General features: G+C 39.3%; 1 protein-coding gene across 1 annotated transcript in view; it reads left to right on the top strand.

The window, feature by feature from the left end:
• PLXDC2 (plexin domain containing 2) overlaps positions 1–13,499 on the top strand; it is a 447,796-nt gene extending 434,297 nt beyond the window's left edge. The window contains exon 14 of the mRNA XM_077772453.1: positions 11,443–13,499. Coding sequence (XP_077628579.1) covers positions 11,443–11,559 — 117 coding nt within the window. The 3' untranslated portion in view covers positions 11,560–13,499. The remainder of the gene's footprint in view (positions 1–11,442) is intronic.
• Positions 13,500–14,227: the final 728 nt, after the last annotated feature.

Genomic DNA, 14,227 nt, shown 5'->3' with positions numbered 1-14,227 from the left:
TTCAACTCTACATTGATATCTATGGATTGGTATGGGAATGGCTTTCATGTAGACACAGGTCAGATATGACAATCTTTAAAGAACTGTGTAATCTGGGGACGCCTGGGTGGCTCACCTAGTTGAGTGTCCCACCCTTGATTTTGGCTGAGGTCATGATCCCAGGGTTTTGGGGCCATATTGTGCTGAACGTGGAATCTGCTTAAGATTCATATCCTCCCTGGGGCCTGGGTGGCTNGACTATGTAACCCCTACTTCATTCTACAAACAATGAGAATCAATGATGTAATAAAAGAAGTAGAAGTTGAAAATGGTGGTAGAGAGGGGCCTGGAGAAAAAACTAGAAGAGTGAAAAAGCCCTCATAGGAGAGTTCAAGGCTGTGTCAGCAGTCCATGTGCAGGTGACAGCCACAAGTGGAATTAGGGTATAGGTGGGGGAAGGGAACAGGGCAACTCAAGAGCCACATGAAGGAAGAAGATAGGGTTTAGCAATTTTCATGCATAAAAAGCTTTGTGCCTGAAAGTGCCTTCAATCAATGATCTTTGATCCCCCCTACTTCCCAGTGTGGTCTGTAAATGTAGGCATTGTTATATCCCTATTTTACAGATAAGGTAACTGACATTCCAAGAAAATAAGCAATTGCCAAAACCCCTACAGCTGAGTAGTGGTAAAGGTGGGGAGGGTATCCTGATTCTTCACATTGAGTATGTGGGATGAAGAAGAAAGGATTACAGATAACTCCAAAGAACAAAATCTGAGCAACTGGGAAATTACATTTTTTAGCAACAGATTTAGAAATGTCAGAAGATAAAATTAGTTTAGGAAAGCAAAGAAGAATGCTGTAGGGAATAGACAGATTAGAGCTTTCGTGGCTAAACTTTAGGGCATTTTAACAGCTAGTATTTATAAAGCAGGAAAGGGGGTGCACCTGGGTGGCTCAGTCAGTTAAGTGTCCAACTTTGTGTCAGGTCATGATCTCTTAGTTCCTGAGTTTGAGCCCTGCATCCAGCTCTGTGCTGACAGCTCTGAGCCTGGAGCCCATTTGGGATTCTGTGTCTCCCTCTCTCTCTGCATCTCCCCTACTCATGCTTGCTTGCTCTCTCTCTCTATCTCTCTCTCTTTCTCTCTTTCTCTGTATCAAAAATAAACACACATTAAAAAAATATTTGGTGGGGAGCACCTGGATGGCTCAGTAGATTAAGCATCAACTTCAGTTCAGGTCATGATCTCATGGTTCGTGAGTTCAGGCCCTGCATTGGGCTCTGTGCTGACAGCTCAGAGTCTGGAACCTGCTTCGGATTCTGTGTCTCCCTCTCTCTCTGCCCCACCTCTCCCCACACTCTGTCTCTCCCTTGTTCAAAAGTAAATAAATGTTAAAAAAAATAATAATAAAGCAGGAAAGGAGACAAGTTTAAGAAGGGAAGTAAAATAAACAAGACACAAGAGAATTGCCATCATGGAAAGCCCACAAAAGGAAGAGGGTCAAAAATGAAAAGTAGGCAGCCATTTAAAGTGCTCTAGAGAAGTCACAGAATGAGGAATAAAAGGTACTAACTTGGCAATGAGATCATTTGTAACACGAGGGAATGCAAATCCAGGGAAGGGAGCAGGCACCAGACTGAGGCATGTAGAAAAATTGTTTTCTAATGTGAAGACAGTGGATTCAGTCAGACACTCAAGAGATGTAGTACTGTGGATACAAAGAAACATCAAATACAGGGCTTTTTGATGTGAGGTGTAGGCATAAGGTAAAGAAACAATTAAAGAAGTATTTCAAAGTGCTGATGGATGAGGGAGGGGTGAAGTAACTTCATAGCAGAGACAGCATGGAGTAGAAAAGGCAATTAGCTACGCAGCAGAGGAAGACCGTCTTTTAATTTCAGATAAGGAAGGATGAGTGGATGTAAAGGCATTAATGAAGAGAAAGGGAAAGGATTAGCGTCTTGCTAAAGACTTAGTCTTCTCAGGGGAGAAATGGGTGATGATTTATCAGATTGAGGGAAGGCAGCCTGGGATTGGATGGAGTTTGGATATTTCACAAGGCTTTAACAAGAGAAAAGTAATCACTGACTTCCCAGTTAAAAGCGTGTGATTCTTTGTGGCTGGGTTAATCTGAAGTTGTGACTCTCTTCTGTAGTAGTTGGGACTGCTTAGGGTATATAGAGTGGGAAAATATAGAACATGAGGATTGAAGATTGGGTTTGATTGTCATACCAATGAGGATTGATCGTCAGAGGAGGGAACAGACAGGTGACTGATGGGCCACCATGGAATTCAGGCTGCCAGAAGTTGGGTATAGTCTGGATGAGACAAATGGCAGGCAGTGACCCACAGTCTGAAGGATTTAGAGACCAGGCTGTGGAGGGGACTGTTTAGAGATGAGATAGAGAATGATCAGTATAGAAGACATAGAAGTGGATATTTTCGAAAGATGTGGACTTTTATTCTGCTCTTTGTCTTTATAGTCAGTCTGCCCACAAAAGCATCTATGATGACTCAGACTCATATGAAGACCTCTTTCCTCAAAACTTGTGGAATTCATTGTCAGATACTTTCACCAGATACTTGATTTCAAACCTCCTATCTGTACAGTTTTAACTTGTACTGTTGGTTACAACAGTTCAAGCTTTTGTAGGCAAATATCTTATTTTCCTTAAATATGCTATAAATCCCTTAAGTTCAGTGCTGTGTTTTACATATAGGTGCTGGGGTAGTAAATTTATTTGCTGACTGAATGCAATTATGGCCATACAAATTAATAGTCACTATCACCCAGAATTCTCACTTGGGACAACAAGATGGCCAATATGAGTTGAAGTCAAGAAGGTGAAAGCAAGTCAAGAAGAAAGCTTGTCATTCAAGAATCTGGAAGCTTGTATCCCTTGTGGGGCATAAACTATAGACCAAGATCTATGTAAGTCAACACAAACACTTATTTTGAGTTTTCTTGTGCGCGGCAAGGTGACCCAAGGGAAGGGCATGGGAGCAGTCTGCCCCAGCTGCAGATAATAAGGGGGTGTAGTGTCAGAGAATGGAATAATTATAATAAGCCTTAGTAAAATCAGGTTAGCATTCATTATTACTATGTGCCCGAAATGCTTAATTGTGTCAAAAGCTTTTGCTCATCTAATCTCTAGCAAGTTGATTCAGTTACTGTTGAGGTTTACCAACATAATATATATGTAAACTTCCACTTATACAGTTTTATTACATATCCTTTAGTAAATATTGTCTTCTACATGGAAGTTAATTCAAGAGCTCTGGTTACACACACCTGACCCCTGATCGCAGTCTCAGCTACCTGCATTCATTGAGGGAATAAACTCGTGAGAATCTGGCATGTTCAGGCTCAGCTGGTCTCCAGCCCATATAGTGCTACATATGTCTGTGTTAAAATGGTAGATTCTCATTCAAATAAGAACTTGAAAAATAGAAAAAAAGAAAAACACACGCAAAAATAAAACAGATTCTAAGCGAAGGATGATGACACTGTGGTTGACAAGGTGAAGAAAGGGAACTTTAGTTGCTTCATTTTTGTTACCACAAAGCACAGATCATTCTCTTGAACATTGCAGAGTTGACTCATTTGCCAGTATTCCTTCGTGTGTCTTTTTTAAAAAAATAAATACATTAAGTCATTTATATTTTCTTTCTGTTTATGGTAACATGTATTTTCTTTTTCATCTGTAATGTTTGTCACTGGCATGATTATATCTAAGAAGTTTAAAACAGGAAAATTTTTCAACGGTCTGTGTTTCCCTTTTGGCCATTATTACTATTATTCATTTCATTTTATGATTATTACCAAAAACAATGTTGTTTTCAGGAGGAGGGAGATACCACTTAACATTTATTCTAAGAATATTTTAGCTTCAGGGGTGCCTGTGTGGCTCAGTCGGGTAAGCATCCGACCCTTGATCTCAGCTCAAGTCTTGATCTCAGAGTCACGAGTTCAAGCCCCGTGTTGGGCTCCATGCTGGGCAGGATGCCTGCATAAAAAATAAATACTCTAGCTTTAGAAAATGACATGAAAATATGATGATTTTGTTAATCCCAGTGGACAACTGTTCTCAACCTGCATTGAGATAATTTTCATCTTGGACGTGTACTAACCATGATGATATTAATGGATTTTTCAGGATCATCCATAGGACGGTTCTAGAATGGAGATAATATTCCCATGGCAAGTGATGATAATAGGTTGGAGAAGAGGCAGCTATAGAACACACAACTTCCACATGACGAAAAGCAATTAAAATAAGTTGAGTAGAAAAAAATGTAAAAAGCATCCCGTCTCTGCTTCACACAAGAGTTATTGCTTGGAATTCTTGACCACACCAGAAGACAGACAAATCAATCTGAGTTACTCTTTTTAAGGAATAAGTGACCGACAATTCATGAATGAAGGAAGCACATCTCCAAATAGGAATAGTTGATTTTAATTAGATTGCAAGTTTAACTGGCCAGGGCCCAAAGCCACTGTGTTTCCCTATAGATAGGGTTGCCAAATAAGTACAGGGCACAGGGCACAGATACATTTTAATTTCAAAAAGATAAATGAGTAATTTTTTAGTAGAAGTGTGCCCGTTGCAGTGTAGTTTTGGGAAATTATTCACTGTTTATCTGAAATTCAAATTTAACTGGTATTTTGTAACATTCATTTGCCCAGTCGGGCAACTCAAATTTATAACTTAATAGAACTTGTGTTGAAATAATGTTCAACACAAAATAAAGGAAATAGAGAAGAATTTGCATTTAGAAGTAATGAATGAGAAAAGAAATCCCCTTCCCCCAGGCAGTTCAGTCTTACCAACGCTATAAATACGGGAAGATTGACCCCAATGTCTGAACCGTGTTCGGGTCCCACAAAGGTCCCCTGGAGACACATAGGAGATCAAACATCAACGTTTTCTCTACCACCCACTTTTAAGGAATGCTCCTGTTTGAAGAGACTGTAAAGCATCATTCTGCCTTGCTGTTCACTGTGTTGTGTGGACCAGCAAGCAGGGTCAGCATCGCCCAGAACCTTGTTGGAAATGCAGGGTCCCACGGCTCCCCCCAAGACCTGAATTGGAATCTGCACTTTACTGAGATCCTTGTGGTCTGTTTGCACAGCTAAGTTTGAGAAACGTGGACTTAGTTGGATAGGTGGCAAAACGTGCCGAGATAGTAGGAGACCCTTAGTCTCCCTCAGGACTCATGGAGGATGTGCCATCGGGGGGTCTCTCATCACCATGGAGAGAAACCTCTTCTCCAGGATGCTGGTGGGGCTTCTGGGTAATATTTCATCAGAACAGAGGGTCAGTGGCTTACAGGTTTTTCCTTTTTAATTAAAAAGGGGGGAAAATGTTTGAAAACCAGTAATCTAGTTCATTTTATTTCCCAAATGGGGATACTGAGGATCAGCGAAAACGTAGGGCTTTGCCTGTGTCCTGTGCTGGGAAGTGCCAGGTCTGTGAGGCTGTCCACGTCTCACCATCCCCCAGCGGCTTTCCCTTCCCTACAGTTCACTGAAGGAAGCAGCACAAAACACTCGAAATTTCGCAACGGCTGCTTGTCGAGTGCCATCTCACACCACTGGTGTTTTCCAGATGGGGCTTGAATGGCAAAATTCGCCCCTTCCCTTTCACACTCAAACCAGAGCTCATCTAACGCACCAAAAATCTCTCTGCTTTGCTCTCTGGGCTTGCAGAGGACTCCCCAGCTGCAGTTCTGTGTACACTGCTGACGGCCGGGACCCTGCAGGTTTGTTTGTGGATACTTCAGCTAATTAGCCTGCCACAGACCATTGAGACGGATCTGGATGACTGTTCAATTAATAGTTCTGAAGGAGTAATTAGGGAAAATACCTGTTTGCACAGCCCACCCCAGTGCCGACATATCTACACGAACATGTACTTCTGAATGTGATTAATCACATAAATAATTCTCCGAAATGAAATTAGAGATCACCCACGCATTACACCCAGCAGTGTTTTAAGGCTCGACATCGTGAATCTCTGTAATGAATTAACATTACAGTGTGGTTTGAGTTTTTCAATTTTCAGCATACATCCTGCTCGGTTAGCAAGTGACCCAGTGGCCTCTATCCGTTTGTAGAACAATGTGAGTTAACCAGTCTAAAAAGAACACAGATTTGGATGTATCTAAAGGCTTGGGAAAGAAGTATAAATGCCAGGTTGTGACCCATCACACTTCATGGCAAAGCCAGACCTCGTACCAGGTTTCTAGACTTCTTGTCTTCTGGATAGATGCCTCATATTACACTAGCAACATTCAAGATTTTTCTCTGAGAACTAAGTCTTCAATCATTCCATTACAGTCATAGAACTACCCTGTTTTTCTCACTCATGAGGAAATCTCTGAACTGAAGATTGACCTAGAAAAGCAATTTCAGCTAGGACTAGTTTATATAGATTTCCCTTAAATATAGGAATCCTAACAGGTAGTGGAGGGAGGCACGAGAGATAATGATAGAAGAACCATGACATGGAGAAGTTTTTCAAATCATTATTGTCTCCGCGGTGTTAAAGTGAGTTATCTCAGGCAAGCAGGTATGAGGGTCCCATAATTTGGAAGATTTTTAAAAACTGCTTAAACGTTTATTTATTTTTGAGAGAGCGATGGTGAGAGAACAAAGCACGAGTTGGGGGAGGGGCAGAGAGAGAGGGAGACACAATCTAAAGACACAGAATCTGAATCAGGCGCCAGGCTCTGAGCTGTCAGCACAGAGCCCGATGCGGGGCTGGAACTCATGAACCATGACATCATGACCTGAACCCAAGTCGGATGCTTAACAGACCGAGCCACCAAGGCTCCCCACGGGTCCTGTGATTTTAGAGGATAAACCTTCAGCCTTTAATTTACAGATGAAGAAACAGAGTGATTTATTTAAGACCATTAATTTATTTGTGATATGTGAAAGTGTTTTAGAAAGGAAGCAAAATTTTGGCAAAGTTATTACTCTTTGTTCAACATTTTTAAGGCTAAGATGGAGAGATCAAGGAATTGTCGAGGAATGTAAAATCAGATCAAATTTTTAGGACCCCAGTGCATGACATTCGTTGGACTTTGTTATAAACTTTAAGGTATTATTGTGAGGGAGAAATGCCCTTTCTTTCATCTGATCAAAATCCATAGAAGCAGTTATAAATTTTTCACTTTTGCACAAATAAAATACTAGTGTTGAATAATTTTGCAGCTAGATTATACCTATTCTATTTGTTCATCTTTAGGATGTTTATTTGACACCTATGTTAAATCTTACTTCACTGTATTTTCTTACCTTTTCAACCTGCAATGCAAGTCCCTTTCTTCCTCCATGTGGAAAACGTTTTCTGTACTTTCTTTGCTCACCTGTCCTTCAACAGAGCAGCTAGTACCATACTAGACATTTCAAGTGTTTAGTAAATAATTTGTGTTTTCTCTTTTGGCTCCATAATTCCACTTTTGAACGTTTATAAAAGGAACTGACCAGAGATATTCGCATCAGGTTATCAGCAAAGATATTCATTGTAAAATTATTTATATTGTCAAAAAATCGGGAGGAGAAAGCCTCAGAATCAAATTGACTATATAAATCATGGTTTAGTTAAATTAATAAGCTCTACAGACACTTAACATAACTTTGTACAGAGACAGTTCATAAATACTTTTCAGTGTGTACTTAAGTGCAAAGAAAAGATTTTATAAAACAGTACGTGCAGTGATTTAATGTTCCTAGAAATGGATATAAGTGATGTACACTGATAGTTGAACCAAAGTACATGTAAGTAGTGAACTCTCTAGTCATTTTAAACCTTGTTGGGATATTTGTTTGTTTGTTTTTTTTTCCCTGCAATGAGTAGTAGTAAATTAAGAGAAATTTCTCTTAACAATATGCATTTAATTCAGAAAATAAGTTTGAACTGCATTAAGACAGGAAACTTTGGGGTGCCTTGGTGGCTCAGTCGTTGAAGCATCTGACTTCAGCTCAGGTCATGACCTCACAGTTTGTGAGTTCAAGCTCCACATCAGGCTCTGTGCTGACAGCTCAGTGCCTGGAGCTTGCTTCGGATTCTATCCCTCCCTCTCTCTCTCTCTCTGCTCTTCCCCTTTCATGTTCTGTCTCTCTGTCTCTCTATCAAAAATAAACATTAAAAAATTATTAAAAAGAGAGAGGAAACTTCTCTGTCCAACATGTTTGTACTTTCTATTTTGAGTACCTCTGTGATAAGCTTACAAAGTACATGACAGACATGACCAAGACAGAGACATGAAACAGAAAATTACCTGAGACAGAAAATTATTAACTTAGTGATTCTGACTTATTAACAGCATACTGAAGTTGCTGGTAATGTTACATGTTTAAGACTGAAATAAACATAGAACCATGGTCATAGGTTTCACATGAGTTGTACTCAGAAACCATTGGATTTGAAGACCCAGTTTTTATAGTGAGGAGAATTAACATTGGAAGTTGGTAGAATCTCATTTTAAATCTTGGCCTCTGCCATTTGCTATCTGTACAGGTGTGTGCAAAATGTAAAGGATTGACCTGTATATTTTAATGAGATTATGTATGTGACACACCTAGTGTAAAGTATGAAATACAGCTAAGAGCTTAATAAAATAGAACTTCCATCAGCACCATCATTATCATTTCAATAACTGTGCTCCTTTTATTTAAAAAAAATGTTTTAGGGGCACCTGGGTGGCTCAGTCGATTAAGTGTCCGCCTTCACCTCAGGTCATGATCTCACCGTCTGTAGGTTCAAGCCCTGCATCAGGCTCTGTGCTGACAGCTCAGAGCCTGGAGCCTGCTTTGGATTATTTGTGTGTCTCTCTCTCTTGGTTCCTCTCCTGCTCTCTCTCTCTCTCTCAAAAATAAATAAACATTAAAAAATTAAAATAAATAAATAAATAAATTTTAATGTTTTAATTGGATAAATCTTACATATAACACTGTATAAATTTAAGTTGTATGCCATATTGCTATGGTCCATTAATAAAAGGTTGTAACAATATTAGCACATTATATACTTACAACACAATAAGTATTGTCTATATTCAATATACTGTACATTAGATCTATGTAGCTTAACAATTGTTACAAGTCTGAACCCTTAAACACCATTAGTCTTATCCCTCCAGCCCTCATCTCCTGTTAACCACCGTTTCATTTTTTAACAGGTTTGATCTTTATAGATTCAACGTATAAATGATATCATATAGTACTTATCTTTCTCTCACATATCTCACTTGGCATAATGTGCTTAAGATCCACCCATGTTGTTGCAAATGGCAGGATATCCTCCTTTTTTATGGTTGAGTAACATTCCATTGTGTATGTGTACATCTTTTTTATATTTTGATCCATTTATGGGCACTTCAGTCATTTCCACATCTTCGTTACTGTGAATAATGCTGCAATAAACATGGGAGTGCAGATACCTCATCAAACACCTGTTTTCATTTCCTTTGGGTATCTGCCTAGCATTGGAGTGCTGGATTATATGGTAGATCCATTTCTAACTTTCTGAAGAACTTCCATATGTTTTCCAAGGTGGTTGGACAAAACTACATTCCTACCAACAGTGTATAAGGTACTGTTTCACCACATCTTCACCAGCACCTGTTGTCTCTTATTTTCTTGATGATAATCTGCACACCTTTGTTTTTTAAGTTTATTTATTTATTTTGAGGGAGAGAAAGTGTGAGTGGGGGAGGGCAGAGAGAGAGAGGGAGAGAGAGAATCCTTAGCAGGATCTGTGCTGTCAGCGCAGAACCCAATGGGGGGCTTGAACCCGTGAGTGATGAGATCATGACCTGAGTCGAAGTCAGAGCCTTAACTAACTGAGCCATCCAGGTGCCCCTGTGCACCTTTTGAAGTCACCTACAGCACAATGTCTTTATGTGCTGGGTTATACATTAGGCCTAGTTCACAAGCTGTACTTGCCAGCTAGACAGGGCAGGTGGGCCTTGGAAAGGTAGAGCTTAGGAGCAAAGATGGAGAGGTGCTACTTGACCTGGAGAAGGACTAGGGCAGCTGTACCTCCAGAAGCCCAACTGTGAAGTAACGGAAACCAAAAAGGGGATTCTAAATAGTGAGCACAGCAGCAGAGTGACATTTTTGCACAGGCAGGGGTGGCCATGAGTTATAGCGTCCATCTCCCTAAAAATGTTCAATATGTTTCCATTGATCGTGAGCTTTAGTTCCAATAAAGACGCCCTCTCTTTGTTTTAACTTCTTTTTCTGGAGAATAAGGATAATTCCATTTCACTTACACCATCGTACTTAATCAGCTAATAAATATAAAGCATATAACCACATAATGTTATATAGGCAGTAAATAATATTATTAATAGGTGGAATGTAATTGCCTTGTTTGGTATTTTTCCAGAAAGTAGAACTAATACTCCATCCTACCTGATGTGAAAACTCTTCTACACCCATTAATCATTGCCGGTGGAATGGAATTGGCAAATCTAGAAAGCTGCCAAGTGCTGGTATATCTACACTGATATTTAACATTTTTCACATTAAAATTCTTTAGGTAGAAATAAACTGTAGACAGATATAAACCTTCAGTACTCATTGTCTCATCTACTCCAAAATGGCAAGCACTCTGATAAATGGAATAATCGTTTCTAGTGTCACTGGGGCCGTGACATGCGTTTCAGTGTCTTCTGCTGCTATAGCTTAATAATTCATTTCAGCACTTCCTTTTGTAAATCAGAGAAGGTTTGTTTGATGGACAGAGCGCTAGGGAGAAATCCGCTGCTTTTGTCAGAAAAAAATAACCTGTATTTTAGGACTAGTGCCTACTTGTGCAATTATTCAGTTCATAGGCTTGAGATTGTCTACACTCTCTGATATTGGATTCCATTTTCAGAGTGTGACATCTGTTCATTTTCAAGCACAAAAAGTCACATATGGAAAGTCAGCTTTATAAATAATTTCATAAGATATTAAGTGATTTTCCTTTTAGTTTGTTTACTACAAAGTCTAACACCTAATTTGAAGCACACTTCTAAGAACGGTGCAGAATTGTATGGCCTTGTGTTTTCAAGCAAATTAATAAAATGAAGTGATGTTCTTTTCTAGAGAAGAGGAAATGTCAGTGGCTGTATATTTCAGAAGATTTGTTTTTTAATACAGTTCATTTTTTGCTAGTTGTACTTAGACACTTATAGAATCTTATAGACATAAATATGGATGAGGTGTAAATTGCGACTTTGAGAAGCTGTCATTCCTCTGGGGGAGGTGCCATAGGAATAGTGTCATAACCAAGATGCAAGCATGGGGCTTTGAGCATGTGTAATTCCACCTTTGGTACTAATATGACATAATTCAGTGCAATGCAAAATTTAATTCAGAAGTTAATCTAAACTATTTGGCAAATATTTTTCTTATGATATGACCAACACCCTGGTATTCATTATTTTTGCATTTTCTGTTTTAGAGACGCCCAAGCAGATGGCCCGCGATGAAGTTTCGAAGAGGTTCTGGTCATCCTGCATATGCTGAAGTTGAACCAGTTGGAGAGAAAGAAGGTTTCATTGTATCAGAGCAGTGCTAAAATTTCTAGGACAGAACAGCACCAGTGCTGGCTTACAGGTGTTAAGACTAAAGATTTGCCTATACCTTTAAGACACACACAAAACACACACACACACACACACACACACACACACACACACACACACAGGAGCCCTAAGCTGCTGTAGCCTAAAGGAGAAGAGATTTCTGGACAAGCCCAGCCCAGGAAGGGTTTAAAAAAAAATCTAAAATTTATACAAGGTACCAGTGACCATAGAACATAGAATTTCCCAGTGGGATGATACAGTTCACTCAGAACATCTCCTGTGGACTTGTCAGAAGTGTTGACAAGATTACCGTGCTATTGACTTAGATGCAGGGTTGCAAAGGGATCGAGAAAAACAATAATAATAAAGCTTTAGTTCATGAGGGGTCTACACCTCCACTTCAAATATTCTTCTCTAATGTCTCAAAGATAACAGTATTCCAAAGCCTGAACCCTTTCTCTCCAAAGCGCAATGGTGAGTGTTTCAAGAATGCTAAGGAAAATCGCTCCTGCAGGAGCAAACAAAACAAAACAAAACAAACAAACAAACAAACATAAAATGAGAGATTTTCTATCTTTCCACCAGACGTGTGGCAAAAGGATTTTGTTTTTCTGGTCTCGATCCAATGGTGCCAACGAGTTCGTTACTTTACAGAATGAATCTTTCATCCGCGCAGGAGGTTCAGACTGCCTCCCTCTTCCTCGTTAATGAATGTCCTTTCTATGGGCTGTGACAGAATTGCCAAACTCTTAGCTGAGGATTAGGAAAGAGGGAGTGGCACATGAGGTTTTCAGTTCTCCTGCCTCCGAATAAAACACTTCATTATTTTTAAAGAAATGTTGCCCCCATTTTCCCAGCTATGAAATCCTATGAAGCCATAGTTGCTCTTGGCTGAAGGAAACAAGAGGAAACAATACAAAGAGCTCCTTAATTGTTTTTCAAGCAAAAATGTTAAGGGATTCTAAACATATGGGGGATTTTTGGCTTTTTTCCCCCCTTTTTACTTTGTGCCGGTTCAGTGCGAAAGGCCCATTTCATTGTCGATTCCTGCGTGAGAAAGCCATTCAAGTCAGCATATCCCTGGTGATAAAAAGAATGAAAGAACCCTGCTGAATCATACAGTAATTTTCTTTAAAGCACATAGTAGTTACATAAATATATATATAAATATATTTTTGTTTATAACTAACACAAGGCAGGCTCTTGTGACTCAAAGAGTGCATTTTGTCATCAAGACAAAACAAATGCAAGATGCATTACTGCATACTTCCATAGAGTTGTAAAATAATCCTTAATATTAGAATATTTTTATGTCACTCAGCAAAAGTGGTTCAATTAGCCGCAGTGCCGATCATTTCCCTGCCTATTTGAGCCACGCTTTCATTCATATCAACCCCTTCCCTCCCTGGCTGAATAAAGCAGAATGCTCCTTAGATTGATCTTCCATCTGCCCCTGTAATCACAATCCAGATTTTGAAACTTCTCCACGTATGAGAAACGGCAAGGCATCGCTTGAGGAGGAAAGCGGTTAATATGTATACTGAGCTCCCAAAGGTTAACTTCAGGTACTGTGTGTACAATTTCATTAGCATCTCGACCCATGAGGCTGACATCCTGTGCCAAGAAGCTGTAGGCGCTTATAGGGTACGGCATCCCCACGTTTGCAGATTCAGGTATCAAGAAGCAGAGATGTATTTGTAAGTAGCACTTTACTAACGCTTAGCATCTGTACCCAGTGTCTACCTTGAACGACATCAGCCTACTAACAGAGTAACGTAGTTTATCTTCACAGTTTTCTGACATAAGCTAGTGCCATCTTCCATCACTTATATTTTGCTTTACGTTTTTAAATACCCAATGGGGTTGGTAATTTTTTCCTAACCTACTTAGTTAATCATTGCAAAAAAAAAAAAAAAAAAAAAAAAAAAAAAAACACACACACAAAAAACCTGACAAGCAAGATGATTGAAGGATGTGATGACAATCTCTCTGCTGTAGCTGCATTCAACTTATATGAAATATCCCAACTGATTTCTCGTGTAGTAGGTTTGGTCAGATAGCAGTAACCAAATGACATGCCAATGTACCTGGTGCAACTGGTATTCTACAAAGACATAAAGAACAAGTGGACGATTCCTTTTAGGATAAGACGACGCTTCTTCCACTAGCTTTTGTGATAGGTGTGGCTTCCAATAACAGTTGATTGACAGTTCTATAAATCTCGTGGATATAACCAACTCCTTACACAATTCTTTGAAGTAGTAATGTTCTCTTTATTCCCCTCAGAGCTCATTTTCCATTTTCTATTAAAATAATTGACAATTCTGTAAAACAAAAACAAAACAAAAACATAAAACTCTGAATTGTTCAGGGAACTATAGCACCAAGTAATAGGGAACACTTTTTGGAAGAGTTGAGAAAATTTCCTGACAAAACTAGAAGTTAAAGGTGGTAAGAGGTTTCTGCTGTATATGAATCTTTTAGTGGTAAGGGGAAAAGGCTTGCTAATCCCCCTTTTTTTTTTCATGAAATTTTTATTCTATTTTGGATTTCTGATTTGTTCCTGGTGCCCATTTACTGCAAAGGAAGAGCAAACGTATACCATGTTTCTGGAAAGTCAGAACGGACACTGATGCTTTGGACTTGACATACATTATGTTT

Source organism: Crocuta crocuta, unplaced genomic scaffold (genome assembly GCF_008692635.1).
Source record: "Crocuta crocuta isolate KB4526 unplaced genomic scaffold, BGI_CrCroc_1.0 scaffold96, whole genome shotgun sequence".
Taxonomy (NCBI): Eukaryota; Metazoa; Chordata; class Mammalia; order Carnivora; family Hyaenidae; genus Crocuta; species Crocuta crocuta.
Note: the sequence above shows the minus strand (reverse complement) of the source record. Positions and strands in the feature narration are given on the sequence as shown.